At 39.9% G+C, this 14,822-nt stretch overlaps 2 protein-coding genes across 2 annotated transcripts; both read right to left on the bottom strand.

Moving 5' to 3' along the window:
• Window positions 1–53: 53 nt before the first annotated feature.
• galk1 (galactokinase 1) lies at window positions 54–5,027 on the bottom strand. Its single transcript, XM_008314381.3, has 8 exons — window positions 4,756–5,027; window positions 3,635–3,824; window positions 3,382–3,501; window positions 3,132–3,267; window positions 2,849–3,030; window positions 2,167–2,317; window positions 1,927–2,089; window positions 54–597 (listed from the first exon to the last, which is right to left on the bottom strand). The coding sequence occupies exons 1-8, from the start codon at window positions 4,918–4,920 to the stop codon at window positions 523–525; spliced, it is 1,182 nt and encodes a 393-aa protein (XP_008312603.1). The 5' UTR covers window positions 4,921–5,027; the 3' UTR covers window positions 54–522.
• Window positions 5,028–5,203: 176 nt separating this feature from the next.
• On the bottom strand, window positions 5,204–14,436 carry rab3gap1 (RAB3 GTPase activating protein subunit 1). The gene is made up of 24 exons (XM_008314382.3): window positions 13,995–14,436; window positions 13,813–13,868; window positions 13,487–13,565; window positions 13,254–13,386; window positions 12,977–13,055; window positions 12,687–12,806; window positions 12,421–12,586; window positions 12,109–12,208; window positions 11,901–11,982; window positions 11,704–11,772; window positions 11,417–11,490; window positions 11,193–11,285; window positions 10,929–11,101; window positions 10,649–10,753; window positions 10,372–10,544; window positions 10,210–10,264; window positions 9,681–10,046; window positions 9,021–9,158; window positions 8,612–8,839; window positions 8,376–8,472; window positions 8,137–8,240; window positions 7,937–8,052; window positions 7,753–7,855; window positions 5,204–6,269 (listed from the first exon to the last, which is right to left on the bottom strand). The coding sequence occupies exons 1-24, from the start codon at window positions 14,010–14,012 to the stop codon at window positions 6,036–6,038; spliced, it is 2,961 nt and encodes a 986-aa protein (XP_008312604.1). The 5' UTR covers window positions 14,013–14,436; the 3' UTR covers window positions 5,204–6,035.
• Between the last annotated feature and the right edge of the window lie 386 nt (window positions 14,437–14,822).

Genomic DNA, 14,822 nt, shown 5'->3' with positions numbered 1-14,822 from the left:
ATAGCTCCACATTTATTGTTAATTTCTATAAGTAACTTTGAGAAACAACCACAAGCATTTGAAACTTAATTTATTCTCAAAAACATACACACATACAGTACACCATGATTACTTAATTTTCAAAACATAAGCCCAAGATCCCCTGAAAAAATAATAAAGTTTTAAATTTTCTATTCTATTGTAAACTTTATTATAAAACCAGAGTGCAAAAGTTAAGTGCTGCTACAATTAGTCTACAATATATATTTTTTAAAAGAACACCATCTTTAAAATTACAGTATGTTGGCAAATGATTTAAAGGTGTAATTTTTATGGCTCACCCGCAGGAGTTTAATTTTCAGCACAGGACATATGCTAAACCAGTAAATAAGTGTTATTTCAAGTTTCAAGAAAAAGGATTATTTTTTTGGGCACTTTTTCCACCATATTTAGTTGCTACCAAAACATCCTAAGACGAACTGGAATGTTAATATTAAGACAGGAAGAATTGTCATGTACCTCATGTATGACGTGTGATAAAAGTCAAGACATGCTGAGAGGCCGAGCTCCCTGTGTAGGGGTTGTGACGTAGAATGTCGGTGTTCCACTGTATTGCTCCTGTTGAGGAAGACAAACAGTAAAAAACCTGACGTAAAGAGTAAATCAGAATAATATTGACTAAATCACACCGTCAAACATACTTGACACAAACCCAGTGATGTCCATTTCACCTTGTGACTAATGAGTTTAAAGTAAATGTGTTATACATCATAGTTTCAGAACAATACATGCTAATCATATCTCACACACTCCAAGGAAGGAAGTTCAGAGTGTGGCGGAAAAGAGGCTGCATTTGTTTTTGTAACTACACACCTTTCCTCCTCTACAAGGAAACAGCTTTCTTAATCTGTATTTCCTTCCTTTACTGCCTACTCACAAAATAAAGTAACAAGTTAGTAGAATAGGCACAAAATACAACAACTAATTCAAACACACACACTGGTCAATTGAAAGAAAATGCATCGGATGAAAAGCTGGGGGATTAAAATTTGTTTGAGATTATTTTGATGACATTTTAGCTTAGGGAGTGAAGTTAAATATTTGCATAGAAAAAAACTACTACTGCCAGATATACTTCATAATATTTATGTATGTATAGCGATCGAATCAAATCATTGTAGGTCACTATTTTGCCAAAGTTAGGCAAAGAAAAAGTTTCATTAACAATGCCTGATTGTAAAACTAAAAAAAAAAAATATTTCCCTGTGGATGAAAAGTAGATTTTTTTTCTTCTAAATTATAAAGATTTGATTGAGCTATCATTTGGATTATTTTTATTCTGCACCTGTATCATTAACCTCTTTTTGGCAACTCTGGCAATGAGAACATCTTTACAAAAATGATGAAATGAATTTAAAATATGTACCAACACTTCAAAGTGTGGCTAATCAGTTTGAAAGTGTACTAAACATAGGTTTCAGCAGCAAATGAATGATGATGTGATGCCAGTCAGTTGTTTGTAGTGCACCTGTTCTGCTATCCTTCACTTATATCATTGATATTTAGTTTGTTGCACTGTTGACTGTCTTGTCGGTCCTAGTGGAAGTTTCAGTCACATAAACTTTTCTGGTTCCAGTCTGTTTGCCCTGGAGGCGCATGGATGAGTGGAGTGTACACAGAGCTCATATTTTCTGTTTTGGGTCACGGTGTAAAAGCTGAAACTCAAAACCAAGACCCGAACAGAGCAGGTAGAAAATGCTGACAATGCAGTCATTCTCCAACCTGAACACAAATAAAGAACCGGTCTTTCCACACCCACATACACACAAAACCTCTGCTGGTATTATGTGTGTTCAAGGTAGAATTAGGTCAGGAGGGAGGACATGTGTCTATTTGAATAAATTCACACAAAAAAAACAGTGGCAGTATAATCATGAGTCGGCTCACCTTTATATGTTGTATGGTCTTGTTGATGGCACTGGCTTGCAGCAAAGTCACAGTGCATCCACCAAATCCCCCACCTGTCATCCTGCTCCCATACACACCGTCCACCTCCATGGCTGCAGACACAAGCTCATCCAGCTCTTTGCAGCTCACCTCATACAAATCTCTAAAAGGAAGCTGAAAGTTAGGGCACATTCTCTTGTCATTTATGGCTCAGACGTTCACCAGCTGCTTGAACCATACCTGAGTGAGTTGTGGCTCTCTACCATCAGTTTTCCAAACTTCACGTAGTCTCCTTTCTTCAGACTTTCAGCAGCCTGAGCAGTCCTTTCAATCTCCTGGATCACATGTCGCGCTCTTTGATAAGTAACATCCTCCATTTTGTTTTTTGCCTCTTGAATAAGTAAGAATGAAATACTCAAGTTGGTTAAACTTGTAATACCGATTTAAAAATGAAAAGCTGTGGCTGGATTTTTTGAAATGCAATCAGCACTCTGACTGAGACATATTGATTTTTTGTCAATGTTTTTTGGTCCATAGATAGTGGAAAACAGTCAAGTTAACTCTAAAGTCTTGGCAAAACCTAAAAACAATGACATCACTCTAAGTAATCTAGACTATATAAAACGTTAAATACACTAACATTGGAGTTATAAAATTATTTGGTGATTATCCAAATTATGTCCAACAATCCATTACATATTATGTAACCTTGTAACATAGACATAACATACTCTTACACAAGGGCAACAATGGGATTTGTGTGGGATTTGTTCCAAAAATATTTCTAATTTGTGATATGAACTAATTAAAGTAATTTACTTTCCTTTTCATTACATTCAACTATGTATGGCTTCTGAATGAAGCAGTGAACACACCTGCCTCAGATAGAGTACAGGATAATTTCATAAGATAAACATCCTACCTTCCAGATCCTTCATGGTGGCATCCCTGAGACTGTCCTTCCCGAGGATGGAAGCAGCTTCCTCACACTGCCTGCGTCTGGTGGGATACTCGCTACCAGTCAGCGCATGCTTGACATTTGAGTTGGTAATGAGAATGACCAGATGTGGGTCTGCCAGAGGGATAGAGGTAGCTTCAAGTGACCTGAATTAAACAGCAATGATAGCTCTGAATATCCATAAGAACATGTCTTGGCATTTTGTGTGAAATATTGTACATCTACTGTCACTGGATGTTTAAACCACCTGCAGTCAATGAGCAAGGCATGTCCCTCTTTTCCGAGAACGGACACAAACTGATCCATTATACCACAGGGCACGCCAGCGTGAGTGTGTTCTGCCTTCTGACAGCTAAGTGCTTTGGACACATCATCTCCATCATCTGTGAAATTTACCAAATAAACCAAACACATTTTGGTCAAGTTAAAAAAGTGCCAAAAATAGCAGCTTCTGTGGTGACTCTAACTCTAGTGTGATTGTATTCATTGGCATTGACCTGGCTTTAGTTGCTGTAGGAATGTATAGAAAGCCACCTCCAGTGAGGCAGAGCTGGACAGACCTCCCCCCAGGGGGACACTGCTGGCTATTACAGCCCTAAAACCCGGGAGAGGAGGTGCTGAAGGAAACAAACACAATATCATGAACTGTGAAAACAACTCTAGAGGCTAATGAGATGAACACACATCTGCTCCAAGGTTGTTTTTAGTCAGTAAAACTTGTGTGTGGACTTCAGCGTTGGTCTTTTTTACCCCTGTAATGCTGGATGACACCTTTCACATAGTTCGCCCAGCTGGGGGACCCTGGAGGCAGAGGTGATCCATCACTGGGCAGGGTAAAGTCCACTCTCACAGGCTCATCAACATCCTTGTTTGCAGTAACCAATGAGACCTCCCGGTCAGAGGTCTTACTGCCAACAACCACAGTCACCAGAGGCAGTGCCTGACAAAAATCAAAACAGGATATTGGTTAAATATCAAACAGACAAGCACACATCTTATCACCTACTATTCACAGAATGTGATAACAGTGAAAGTCTGATGTTCCACAGCTGTTAATGACAAAAGACCCTATAATGTGATTTTTTTTTAATAACATTAACTGACAACATACCTTTTTGGAGGAAAGGGATTTTAGCTATGTAAGTCAATAATTAACGTAGATTAATGAAAAACAAGTTGATCAAACTATTGTATTATATAAAGAAAAAATCGAACAAATCATTTTCAAATAGCAGAACAGTGTGTTGATATTATGGGGCTTTTAATATTAAAGGCAAACAGATCTGTCAAAGCAAACGGACCAGATGTTCCAATCTAATGAGATGGCTTTAGTCGAGCAACAAAACCTGCATCAATCAGGAAGTGTTCACGGAAATAAAGATGGTTTAGGGATCACCAACAAATAGCGAGTATGTCGCGAAGCCGCAGATACCTGTACCAAAAGGACAATACCACCTCCAAGAATTAAAAAAAAAAAAGACCAAGAAAATAAGAAATTGCATAAAATACCTGTCCATCATAATCAAGAGCCAGTTACTGTATATCCCGAGGTTGATATTCCTAGTTCCATGTTACTCAAAATTGTACAAAAATAAATCAATAATTGATTATTGTCAACCAAATCACGCAAGCTTAAACGTATCTTTATTCAGTTCACTTTTACTCCTTTGCACTGAGAGGGAAATGGCAGTAAGACTTCAAGTCTTCTTTGGGGCGTAAGGACCGTGACTGCCACACTTTTCCAAACTAAGAAATCAGCCGTAACTAATGAGGGAACAAGACATAAACTGAATTACACTGCCATTTAATACGTCCAAAACTGAGCGAGTGACAAATGCCATTGTTTTTTTTCTTCTCTGTTATTTTCTTACCATTGGAAGTACAAATCCCTGGTTATAGTCGGTGTGCTCCCCGATAAGGTTGACTCTCCCGGGAGCACACACCGCCACCAGAGGAGCTTCATTCTCGAACACCTGTCGGTACACACTCCGAGCATCGGTCACCAGCTCGGACACACTCGGATATGAACAAGCCATTGAGCTGAAGGGATCAAATGTTAGCACTAACGGGCGAACGGCTGGGTTAGACGTGCTGACTTCTTACTGAAAGTTGCCAACTACAAAACACTTCCGTATTTACGTCTTATTCTGCTTTGTTTCGACGAGTTTTAAAATTGTAATATTGCCACCTATCGGAATGTAGGCATAAGGGACGCTTTCTTAGATGCTTAGCATGACATTTACTGAAAAACATCAGAATTATACATGCTCTATCTGACCTATATCTTGCTGGAATAGGCCATGAAAAAACACGGACCGAGACAGAAGAATGGTATTTATTACAGACACATACATACATACTTTCACACTGACACTGATTGACAGGTACTGTACACCTGCTTCTTCAGTGGAAACTCCAGGCATTTCTTTTAACATCAGCACAACATAGACAACTGTTAACATGACAGCCATGGTATCAACAGGAAAAGTAAAATAAATGCCAACATGTCAGGAATAATGCTGACCTTTGCTGTAATAAGTAGGTTCATATGAGTATCTTATAGTATTTATTTACACCAATTTTACTGTGTATTTCGACACATGGATGGAGCGTGTTGTTGGTGAAATAAAAAATGATTTAAATCATTTAAACTTTTTGCAATCTTTCTTGTGTGAGCTCAATTAAATTACCTTTAAGCAGCACTATCTACCTATGGTTGAGCAGCAGCGCCCTCTATAGTCAGAGCTGTTTTGAATGGTTTGGGGTCATAAGTTGAATCATTGCATTATTCATAATTATTGTAAAATAAAATAATACCTATTAATATGAAGTCTAAACTCATCCTTCAAAGGTATTTTACTAAAGTACAAAAACAAATCTGTATTTCTCTATGATTTAGGGGTTTAGTTTCTTTTCTCCTTTAATCTGCTGTAACTTGACTTCATCTGATCATCTCATCCTGGTGCAAATATTACTTATCAATTGGAATGCAGTGTAAAGTGAAATACTGTGTAAAAGCCGTAACTCAGAAGAAAAAAAAGGCCCTGCCAGTCATTTGTAGCATCAAAATGATTTAAAATCTGTTGATTTGACCGTGATCCTCTCGTTCTCATGCAAATCTCATTATCGCAGATGAGAAAATATTAGTGTATTAAAAGAAGGCAGTGTCTAAAGAGAAAGCTCCCGCCAGTCTGAACTCTTCCTTCATCAGCACACAGAACAGCCTCTGAGGCAGAGCTTTGGAATAAGGCGCCGGCCGAGGGACGCACGTTCGCAACAGAATCTCCCGTCCAGCTGGAGGAGGGAAGTCAGGAACTTTGTTACTTCCTCCCGTCTGCTTCCTGTCGTTGCCAAAATCTTCATCCAGGGGTGACAGCAGGGCAGCCTGGAGTGAAGGAAAATTTAAATCAGTAATCAGTACTCACAATACTCTGTAGAGATCTGTAGAAACATGTAACTGAAGTTGAAAATAAAGTAGTGAGGTGTTTGAACCCTATATATATATATATATTTGACTATATTCACTCTAGATTTACTATAATCATAATTTGGATTACAAAGCTCAAAGAAAACTTATCGTTGGAATAAACATGAAAAGAGTGAAACCCAGGATTTGCATCCTGAGCCTGAATTTCCTAATTGAATCTTTTAAAAGTAACTTTTTCACTTTTTCATCAGTTGTCTATTACCATTGTTTGTAACCCAAATGTGATGCTAACATGCAGGTAAACCAAGTCAGATGATTACAGTGAGGTCACACTACTGCAGGTAAAACACGTGGTGTCTGCTCCAAGACCAAATAGATTCCATATAATATAATTAGTGATGTTTCCAGGTTTGCATTCTTCAGTGAAGGGTGAACAAAGAGAAACTGAATATAGTGTACACAGTGGACTGGACATGTTTATAGACTTTTTTGACCCCACTGTAAAACAGAAACGGAAGGAATTCTGCCATCTCCTCAGAACAGCACTGAGGAGAGGCAGGAAAAGAAGGATGAAAATAGGCTGGGAATGAGAAGTTTGAGTCTATAATGTAGCACTTTTATAACACACACACACACACTTTTAAAACACTATATATCTACAGTATTTCATGTATTATAATAGAGGGGAAGTACAAAAATAATCAGAAGGTTAAAAACTACAGGAAAATAAAGAACTGCTTTAAACTTGGTGTAAAAGACTAAAATTACTACATGTATATTTATACATATATTTATATATTTTTTTTGCTGTGTCAACCTCCATGTCACCAAATATATCCTGGTTTGCAGTAAAGGTAACATGAGAAGAAACGGAGACAATATAGATTCAGAAGTTACTACTTCAAAAAGATGTAAATTCTGTCTGTACACTGATACTGATACAAACAGTTTGTGTTTATTGGACATTCATTTATGTTTTTCTCTGATTGTCATGTTTTAGTGCAACATGCCAACTGTCAGATCTGTTTGCCCAGTGTTACCTCATCACTGGTGAAGTCACTCAGCTTTAGCCAAGCAGCAGCAGCAGTGGGAGAAACAATAGAAACAATACAAACAAGTGATCGGATGGATATAAAACAAAGACACACAAAAAGGTGCATCACTGTGTCTCAGAAGGGATCTGTGCAACTTAACACTTAACAGACAGATATGGTGTCTCTCATGAGAGGAGCATCAAGTTAACAACTGACAGAGAGAGAGAAAGAGAGAGAGAGAGTGAGTGTGAGAGTGAAAGAAAGAGTAAGTGAGAGTAAGGCAGTGACTGTGAGAGACAGAGTGAGAGAGAGAGATTGAAAAACAGCGACGGTAAGAGTAATAGAGAAACTGAGAAACAGTGAGGATGAGAGAGAGAGGGAGCGAGAGGGCACGGGTGGTTCCTTACCCTCTGAGCACTGACAAACAGCCTGTGGATGATGCTGCCAGCTGGACCCTGACCTGCTCCGAGGACAACGACCTCTGGTTCCTCCAACAGTGAGCTCACAAAGCTAAAAATGTCAAATGTCTCCTGTGATTTTTTTAGTTAGCTAAAATGGTCAGAACGTTTTTGCCTTAACTGAGTCACTTACTTCTCTAGTTCAGCCGCGTCCTCTGCCTTCTCTCCTTCACTGACGGCAAACTTGGCCTTGAGTGAACGAGCTCGAGTGATGGCGATTTCCATGGATATGAGCTGGCTAATGAAGTCCTGAGGACAGAAGATGGTCACAAACACACGTGGTTACTACAGGGTGTAACCATGTTGACCTCCAGCCCTGGCTCCATGACTGACCTCCAACTTCTTGTGGTCTTGGTTGAAGGGGGAGAAGAGTTTGCTGGCCTGTGATGTGGCCTGTTGAATGCTTTTCCTGACTGTTGGAATATCTTCTACTACCTCTGTTGGACCGACAGGGAACACCACAGTGAATACATACACACGTTCTTAATGAGATTTATTACAATTTATCTAACAGTATAAAAGTTTTTGCACCAGTCTGATTATGTGTCATTGACAGAATCAGCCTAGTTTACCTTCATCTTTCAGTTTCAGAATAGCAGCATGGATGATGCAGGGCAGCAGGTGGCGTGTCAGGTCTGCAGGTTTCTGCACTGCCAAGAAATGAAGGACCTAAAAAAATAAGACTTTATTTACACCCGTTCCTCTGCTTTTGGTTTGTCTCCTGTTTCTATCAAACAGGGAGACTTTTCTACAAAGTTTATCCAGGAAAAATCAAAACATTCATTCACAGCTCCCCAGGACAAACAACCTTCTCTGCCTCCTTGGTGTCGTCAAAAAGTCTTCTCTGACGACGAGCCGGTACGACTCGGGCCGTCTCCCACGCTTCCACCCACATGTTTCCTGGGATCTTCATCCTGGGACTGAGGCTGCCCTTCACCACGGTGTTTCCCTTCTCATCCACTTCCTCTTCCTCTACATAGTCCCGAGGTGAATACCAACGCACAAAGTCTTCCAGAACACAGCCGGGGTTGGCTGCCTGTGGAAAAGGACAGAATATTAAAACTCACCAAAAAGTGAAGTTCATAAAACAGCAACAGAACCTAATTTTGACAGATAAAAAAGTAATTAATGGGTAATGAAAGAGCCAGAGTTAAAACTTAAATAAAATCTGGAATGTGAAGTGTAAACAAACACTCAGGCCACAGAGGTGTCTTTACCTTAAAGGACTCCATGTCCGAGAGCAGACAGGCGCTCTGCATGCGTGCACGGAGGTGGGTGCCTTCAGCAGATGTGCCCAGTTTGGCCAGAACCTCTGACTGTTCCTCCAACAGATCCTCCGTCATGGGAGCAGGTTCCTGAAAAGCAAAGTTCACACCTTTGATAAAAATCAAATGTTAACCTTTTGTCTGACTTTCAGATGCTTCACTGTTACTGATATGATCTCAGTACAGGGGCAGAGGTCATGAGCAGTTGCTGCAACTTGTAAAACAATCTCAGAGGAAACACTCATATGACACAGTGACCCAACAACTGCATTTGCATTAGAACAGACATGGGCAATCTATGGTCAGTGGGACAGACACGGCCTTTCTAATCTGGCCCATCAAACACTGCTACAAGGTATTGTAAGGTATGAACAGGCCCATTAGTAAAATGTTGACCCTCATTGACGCTCCTATGAGCCAAAAGGATGATTGCATTTTCAAATCACTTTGCTTCATGTTGCTCCTGGTGCTGATGATTGACCCCAATTGCAGACCCCAATTAAGGAGAACTATCATTCAAGTGAAACACCAATCATAATAAACGTGATTTGACACAAACAATGACTTGAAGACTAAGACTTTTGTGTTGGTGTGGACTTGTGAGCTGCTGACCTGTGTGACAGGAACATAGAGAGGTTCTGCAGAGTGGAGCAGAGTCATATTGTTGTATGGGTGCAGTCTGCCTTCTGCTTTGCTCTTGTTCACTTCCTTTTCTCCCTCAGGTTGCGGGGCTTCAGCCTCCCCCTGGTCACTCAAGCATTCAAAGAACTCGTCCTCACTGTCGCTCCAAGAGTCCCAGGACTTCCCAGGTGAAACCTCCTTTGTGGTGCTGGAGGCAGCAGGGGTTAACGTTGGACACTCGTGACTGCCGCTGTTGTTGGTGCTGCCTGACACCTTGCGCTCTCTGTCCTTGTTTCCATCCTGTGCTTTGCGTGTTTCATCTCTGGCTCTTTTCCTCTCAATGCAGCAGTTCAGCATCTATAGAAGGTCAGTGGCCTCGTGTCAGTCATAGGAGCAGTTCACATACACATAGTTCTGTTTGTACATTTAGAAGAAGTTGCTACACATAAAAAGTGTTCTGTAGCTTTCTTCTGAATATTTCCAGATGCTGCTGTGTCTGTTTGTAGGTGTGAAGACATACCTGAAGCTTTTGATGCAACAGACAACAGCGAAGATCAGGCGGACCACCAGTCAAACTAAGGATTAAAAAATAACCAAATATTATCCACAAACCACTTCTACATCTAGAGAAACCTAAAATGTCTTTTGAATTTTCTTTGTAAAAAAACACAAATAAATTCACCCATAAACAAGGTAGTTGTTTTCCCAGCGGTAACGCAACTCAAGGACAAACTCCTGCCACAGGTGGGCGACAGCGCGCAGCCCACCATGGCTGTAGTTGATGAGACACACACACAGAGCCAGACGGTAGGTCAGGCTGTCACTGGGTGCTGACTTCAGCTGCAGGAAAATATTCTAAACACAGACAAAAGAGAGAGACAAAAACCAAAAGCAAGATGTCTTTATGAATAAAAAAAACACATATCTGGAATATACATTTCTATCTTAAAAAAACTCACATGGTCAGATTGTTTCTCCTGCTCACTTTTCCCACTGGAGTTTGTGTTTGCAGTTTTGTTCTTACTGTCAGGCGACTTCTCTACAGCAGCATCTGGAAAAAGATACTGAGACAAAGAAAATTTAAGAAAAATGTTACGCCTGTAACAGTTTAAAATATTTAATATAATGTGTATTTTACAAGCATTTTTAATCTATATAAAACAATAATGTCATTGTCATTTCACAACATATCTTAGTGTGATGAACTGAGGATGGACAGAAGGTTTGATCAGTTCTTACCAGGAGGACAGAATTAAGCACATCAGCGCTAAGCGGCGACTCATCGTTGCGTTTGTGACGTCGTATGTGTTTCCGGGCGCTGTGCACCATGTTAGAGACCGAAAGTTTAGAGATCGGTACAGCCGCTGCCGGCTCTGTCAGCCTGGACAAGGCTGAGGAGATGTCAGCATTTTCTGATGAAGAAAACAAACAAAAAATCTGTTTGGTTTTCTTCCAGAGTTGGAATTAAAATAAAGAATTAGAGGATTTGTTGACGAATCCGACCTTTGCCCTCATCTTCACCCAGTCTTCTTCCTAGAACCTCCTCTGTCGACTCCTTTCTAGAGCAGAGCCGCAAGAACTCTGTCAGGAGGTCACCTGTTGTTTATGATTAAAAATAAAGGACGATCAGTGTTTGTGAGACAGTTAAGGCTCCACTTTCATATAACATCAGAAGCATTCGAACTAGACAGAAACAAGAATTACTGACACCATGAAAATCATCTTACCCAGTAAACACTGAGGGTTTTCTGCCGTCCTGACACGGACTGACCAGTGAGGAGCTTGGAGAGGGTCGAGGTCACTGTCAGGTCATACATGAAAAAAGCTCATTTCAAATTGTTGAACTATGATATAAAGTGCCACATGTCTGTTTTCTTCTCGCTGTGGTCTGATGCAACATAAAATTGCTTTGAATCATAGCTTTGCTATACTGTCTGAACAATGATGAAGAATAGATAGAACAATATCTTTGAAGTGAACAACAACAAAGACAGTGAACCAATGACACACCCACCTATAGACTTCATTGTCCACAACAATGCCTTCTGTCAGGTTCGGCCAAGTGGTTGCAAGATGAAGCTCACTGAGAAAGACAGACACAATTTGTAGTCTTCCTCATACGTCGACTATCTATGCAAATGCCATCGCTGCCTCGTGTTTCCTGAAGCAAGGGCTCAGGAAATTACGAGTATTTACAGTATTAAAGCCTACCTGATTGGCTCCTCACAGGCTCCAAAAGGAAGCTTCCCAAACTCTACTCCTCCCACCTCACTGCCGAGGAGCGTGTCAAAGTCTGACAAAACAAGGAAATGATGACATTTAAAATGTATCATCGTCATAAAGGCACCGCTTGTATTACCATGCAATACCATACCATACCATACCACTGCAAAATATGTTATGTTCTAATATGTTATACCTGGAGGCTGCTGTGGCCATGAATACTGTTGCCAATCCTGGAGAACATAAGTGAAACGAATGGCAATATTGACAGGTGGCAGAGGCGACAGGCAACAACCCTGAAGAGGAAAAAGTGCTGTGTCATTAACTGGTGTCAGCCGGGATTTATTGTGTGGTCATATTGATATTAAAAAGTGTAAAATCATTAAAACAAACTAAATTGTGAGTTTAAATGACCACAATCCTTAATTATTTTCAGTTGTGGCAAAATTCCTGTATTCCTGTACATTCGACCAGGTTCATCTGAGATGTCTTGCTCTGTATAACTTACTATCTTAGACTTGAAGATGTCCAGCAGACCAGAGAGGTGGTTGTACTGACTCGGTGCCTTCTTCAGATGAACCATCTCAAAGTCAGTGCGAACACCTGGCCCCTGACATTCTCCAGCAAACATCTTTCTCCACTTCTGCTGGACCTGAACAAACAATGGTACCTGGCTGCGAACCCACACACAAATAGGTAAAAATATTAATAATTCAATCGAGCTAGTGTTTTGACCAAACATAAGACAACAAATCATAAAAAAGATTTTCTCACCAGCCACTGTTGGCAAGAGCAATAGAGACTGAGCTGTGGAGTAGATTACATTTTGATTCACTTATGATAGCCTCACAGTTGGCTCCAGGGCTGACCACCACAAATTCTCTTAAGCCATACCTGTGTGTGACATATATTAAAATATATTTTATATTTGATTACATTAAATTAATTGTCTTCAATTTCATTATCAGATCAAGTTATTTAACAACATCAACAACATCTCATTCAGCAGAGACAGACATTTGTGGACTACTAAAGGTTAGAAAGTGGTTAGGAACTGGACTTACCATCTGACCAAACAGTGGGCTCTAGGAGGGAAATCATTGTTCATACACAGAAGGTCCTGCATAGCCACAGGAAACGCATCTGGACACAGAGAGTAGGTTAACGTCAAAAACAAAATACATTTAAGTAGAAAGGACTCTATCTTTTCTCTGTACTATTTTAGACCAGCTCGTAGTTAAAGCGCTGCAAAAATGTGTTGGTACATCTTTTAACCTTCATATTAGGGCTGAACCATTTTATTTTTTGAGATAAAATGCTGGTGTGAAACAATACAATTACCTTCCTCGACATTGTCCTTCACGTCTTCTGTCTGTTGATCTTGTACCAGGACATAATGTGTTATATAAAACTTAAAATCTGCAAAATTAATTTCTTGGGATTTCTCCTCCCAGGTGCTTCTGGTGTATTCACCCTGTGTGTAGAGGATTGACAGATGAATAAAAGACAAGAATAGCAGCACAACAGTTAGCACTGCTGCTCTGTTGAACTCCGAATAATTGCTTTAGACACACCTTTTCTATGGGCAACCTATCTGAAGAATTTCCAATCAACTTCCAGTCATTCAACACTTCTTCGATCCTGGACACAAACCTTTATGTCGATAGAGGAGGGCCGTTATTAGTGGGGATGGGTTTAACAACTGATTTGAATCAAATCTGGCATGAATTTAATCTCAGATTTTTGTCTATCGCCATTAAGATGAGCCTTAGGTAGGTGTTATGTTTCCATTATATATATATATCGGTAAAATCGTGGCGATAAATCGGCAAGATTCCGTGCATTTGAGCAATTGTTAAGACAGCAGCTGGGCTCAGCTGAGATGACAAAATTTGCCTACCGTTCCCACTCTGACGCTGTAGTGAAGTCGGTGATTTCAAACACCTCTGTCTCGGGCTGTAAGAAACAGACAACAGTTGAAACAATTACATTAACTTCTTTAAAATATATAAAACACACCATTATAAGTGTCACTAATAACCGTGGAGTTTGGCCCTTAAAATAATCATAAAATAAACTCACATCACTGTCAGCCGCCATGATGGAATACTGTTGTTGTTGTCGACGTCACTATCTTCTACGTTCACTTCCGGTTTTTGTTCTTCTTCGCTCTCTGGTTTTAACAGCAGTTATGTTTGTTCTGTTGTACTACCGCTACCTCCTGGGGTTAATTTAACCGACTTATCTGGTTTTGCCTAGACGCTAAAGTGTAAACTGAGGTGTAAAGGGAACACAGTCTTTCATAGGTGTCGTGTTGGGTTTTGTTGTTGTTGTTGTTTTGTTTGTTTGTTTGTTTAAACTGAAGCAGAGTCAATCTTCAACTAGACCTCTCTGGTCGAAGGTCCGACCAACAAGCTGTGGATAATCCTGCTGATGGACTTCATGCTGTCTCCTTCCACGAAGGAGCGATGATCTCCTTCAGTGACGTGGACCGATATTCTGCCGTCACAGACCTGAACCAAACCAAAGGCAGAACTCAGTTCACATCAGTAGAAACAAATATGACCATACAATAAACCCCGACTGACACCAGTTATTGACACAGAACTGGTTCCTCCACAGGGTTTTATTGAATCAAACAAAATTATATGGCACCAACCTTTATTTATTCTGCTAGAAAACTCTTCTTATAATAAAATACAATTATTGTGTGTTTTGGTAAATTATCGCGTCTTCATCTCCCAAAAACGAACTATTTAAAGTAATGTTACCAACCCTTTATTATATTGCAAGGTCCTTCTTTTTATAATGGCAAATGATTCTGTGCTTTACAATTGTTAATATTGATATGTCAAATGAAACGATCATAAATTGTGTTGTTAAAAACAGCATATTTTTGTGACTCTCTAG

The sequence above is a fragment of the Cynoglossus semilaevis genome, chromosome 8, assembly GCF_000523025.1.
Source record: "Cynoglossus semilaevis isolate Cse_v1.0 chromosome 8, Cse_v1.0, whole genome shotgun sequence".
NCBI lineage: Eukaryota > Metazoa > Chordata > Actinopteri > Pleuronectiformes > Cynoglossidae > Cynoglossus > Cynoglossus semilaevis.
The sequence above is the reverse complement of the archived record's forward strand: the minus strand, read 5'-3'. Positions and strand labels throughout refer to the sequence as shown.

Coding starts and splice junctions, on each gene's coding strand:
- rab3gap1 (XM_008314382.3), bottom strand. Junction 11,773..11,900: donor GCCTGTGAGGAGCCAATCAG/GTAGGCTTTAAT, acceptor TGTCTTTCTCAG/TGAGCTTCATCTTGCAACCA. Junction 8,840..9,020: donor CGGACATGGAGTCCTTTAAG/GTAAAGACACCT, acceptor CCTTTTCCACAG/GCAGCCAACCCCGGCTGTGT.
- galk1 (XM_008314381.3), bottom strand. CDS start 4,920: ATGGCTTGTTCATATCCGAGTGTGTCCGAGCTGGTGACCGATGCTCGG. Junction 3,502..3,634: donor TGTCATCCAGCATTACAGGG/GTAAAAAAGACC, acceptor TGTTTCCTTCAG/CACCTCCTCTCCCGGGTTTT. Junction 3,268..3,381: donor CCTACAGCAACTAAAGCCAG/GTCAATGCCAAT, acceptor TAAATTTCACAG/ATGATGGAGATGATGTGTCC.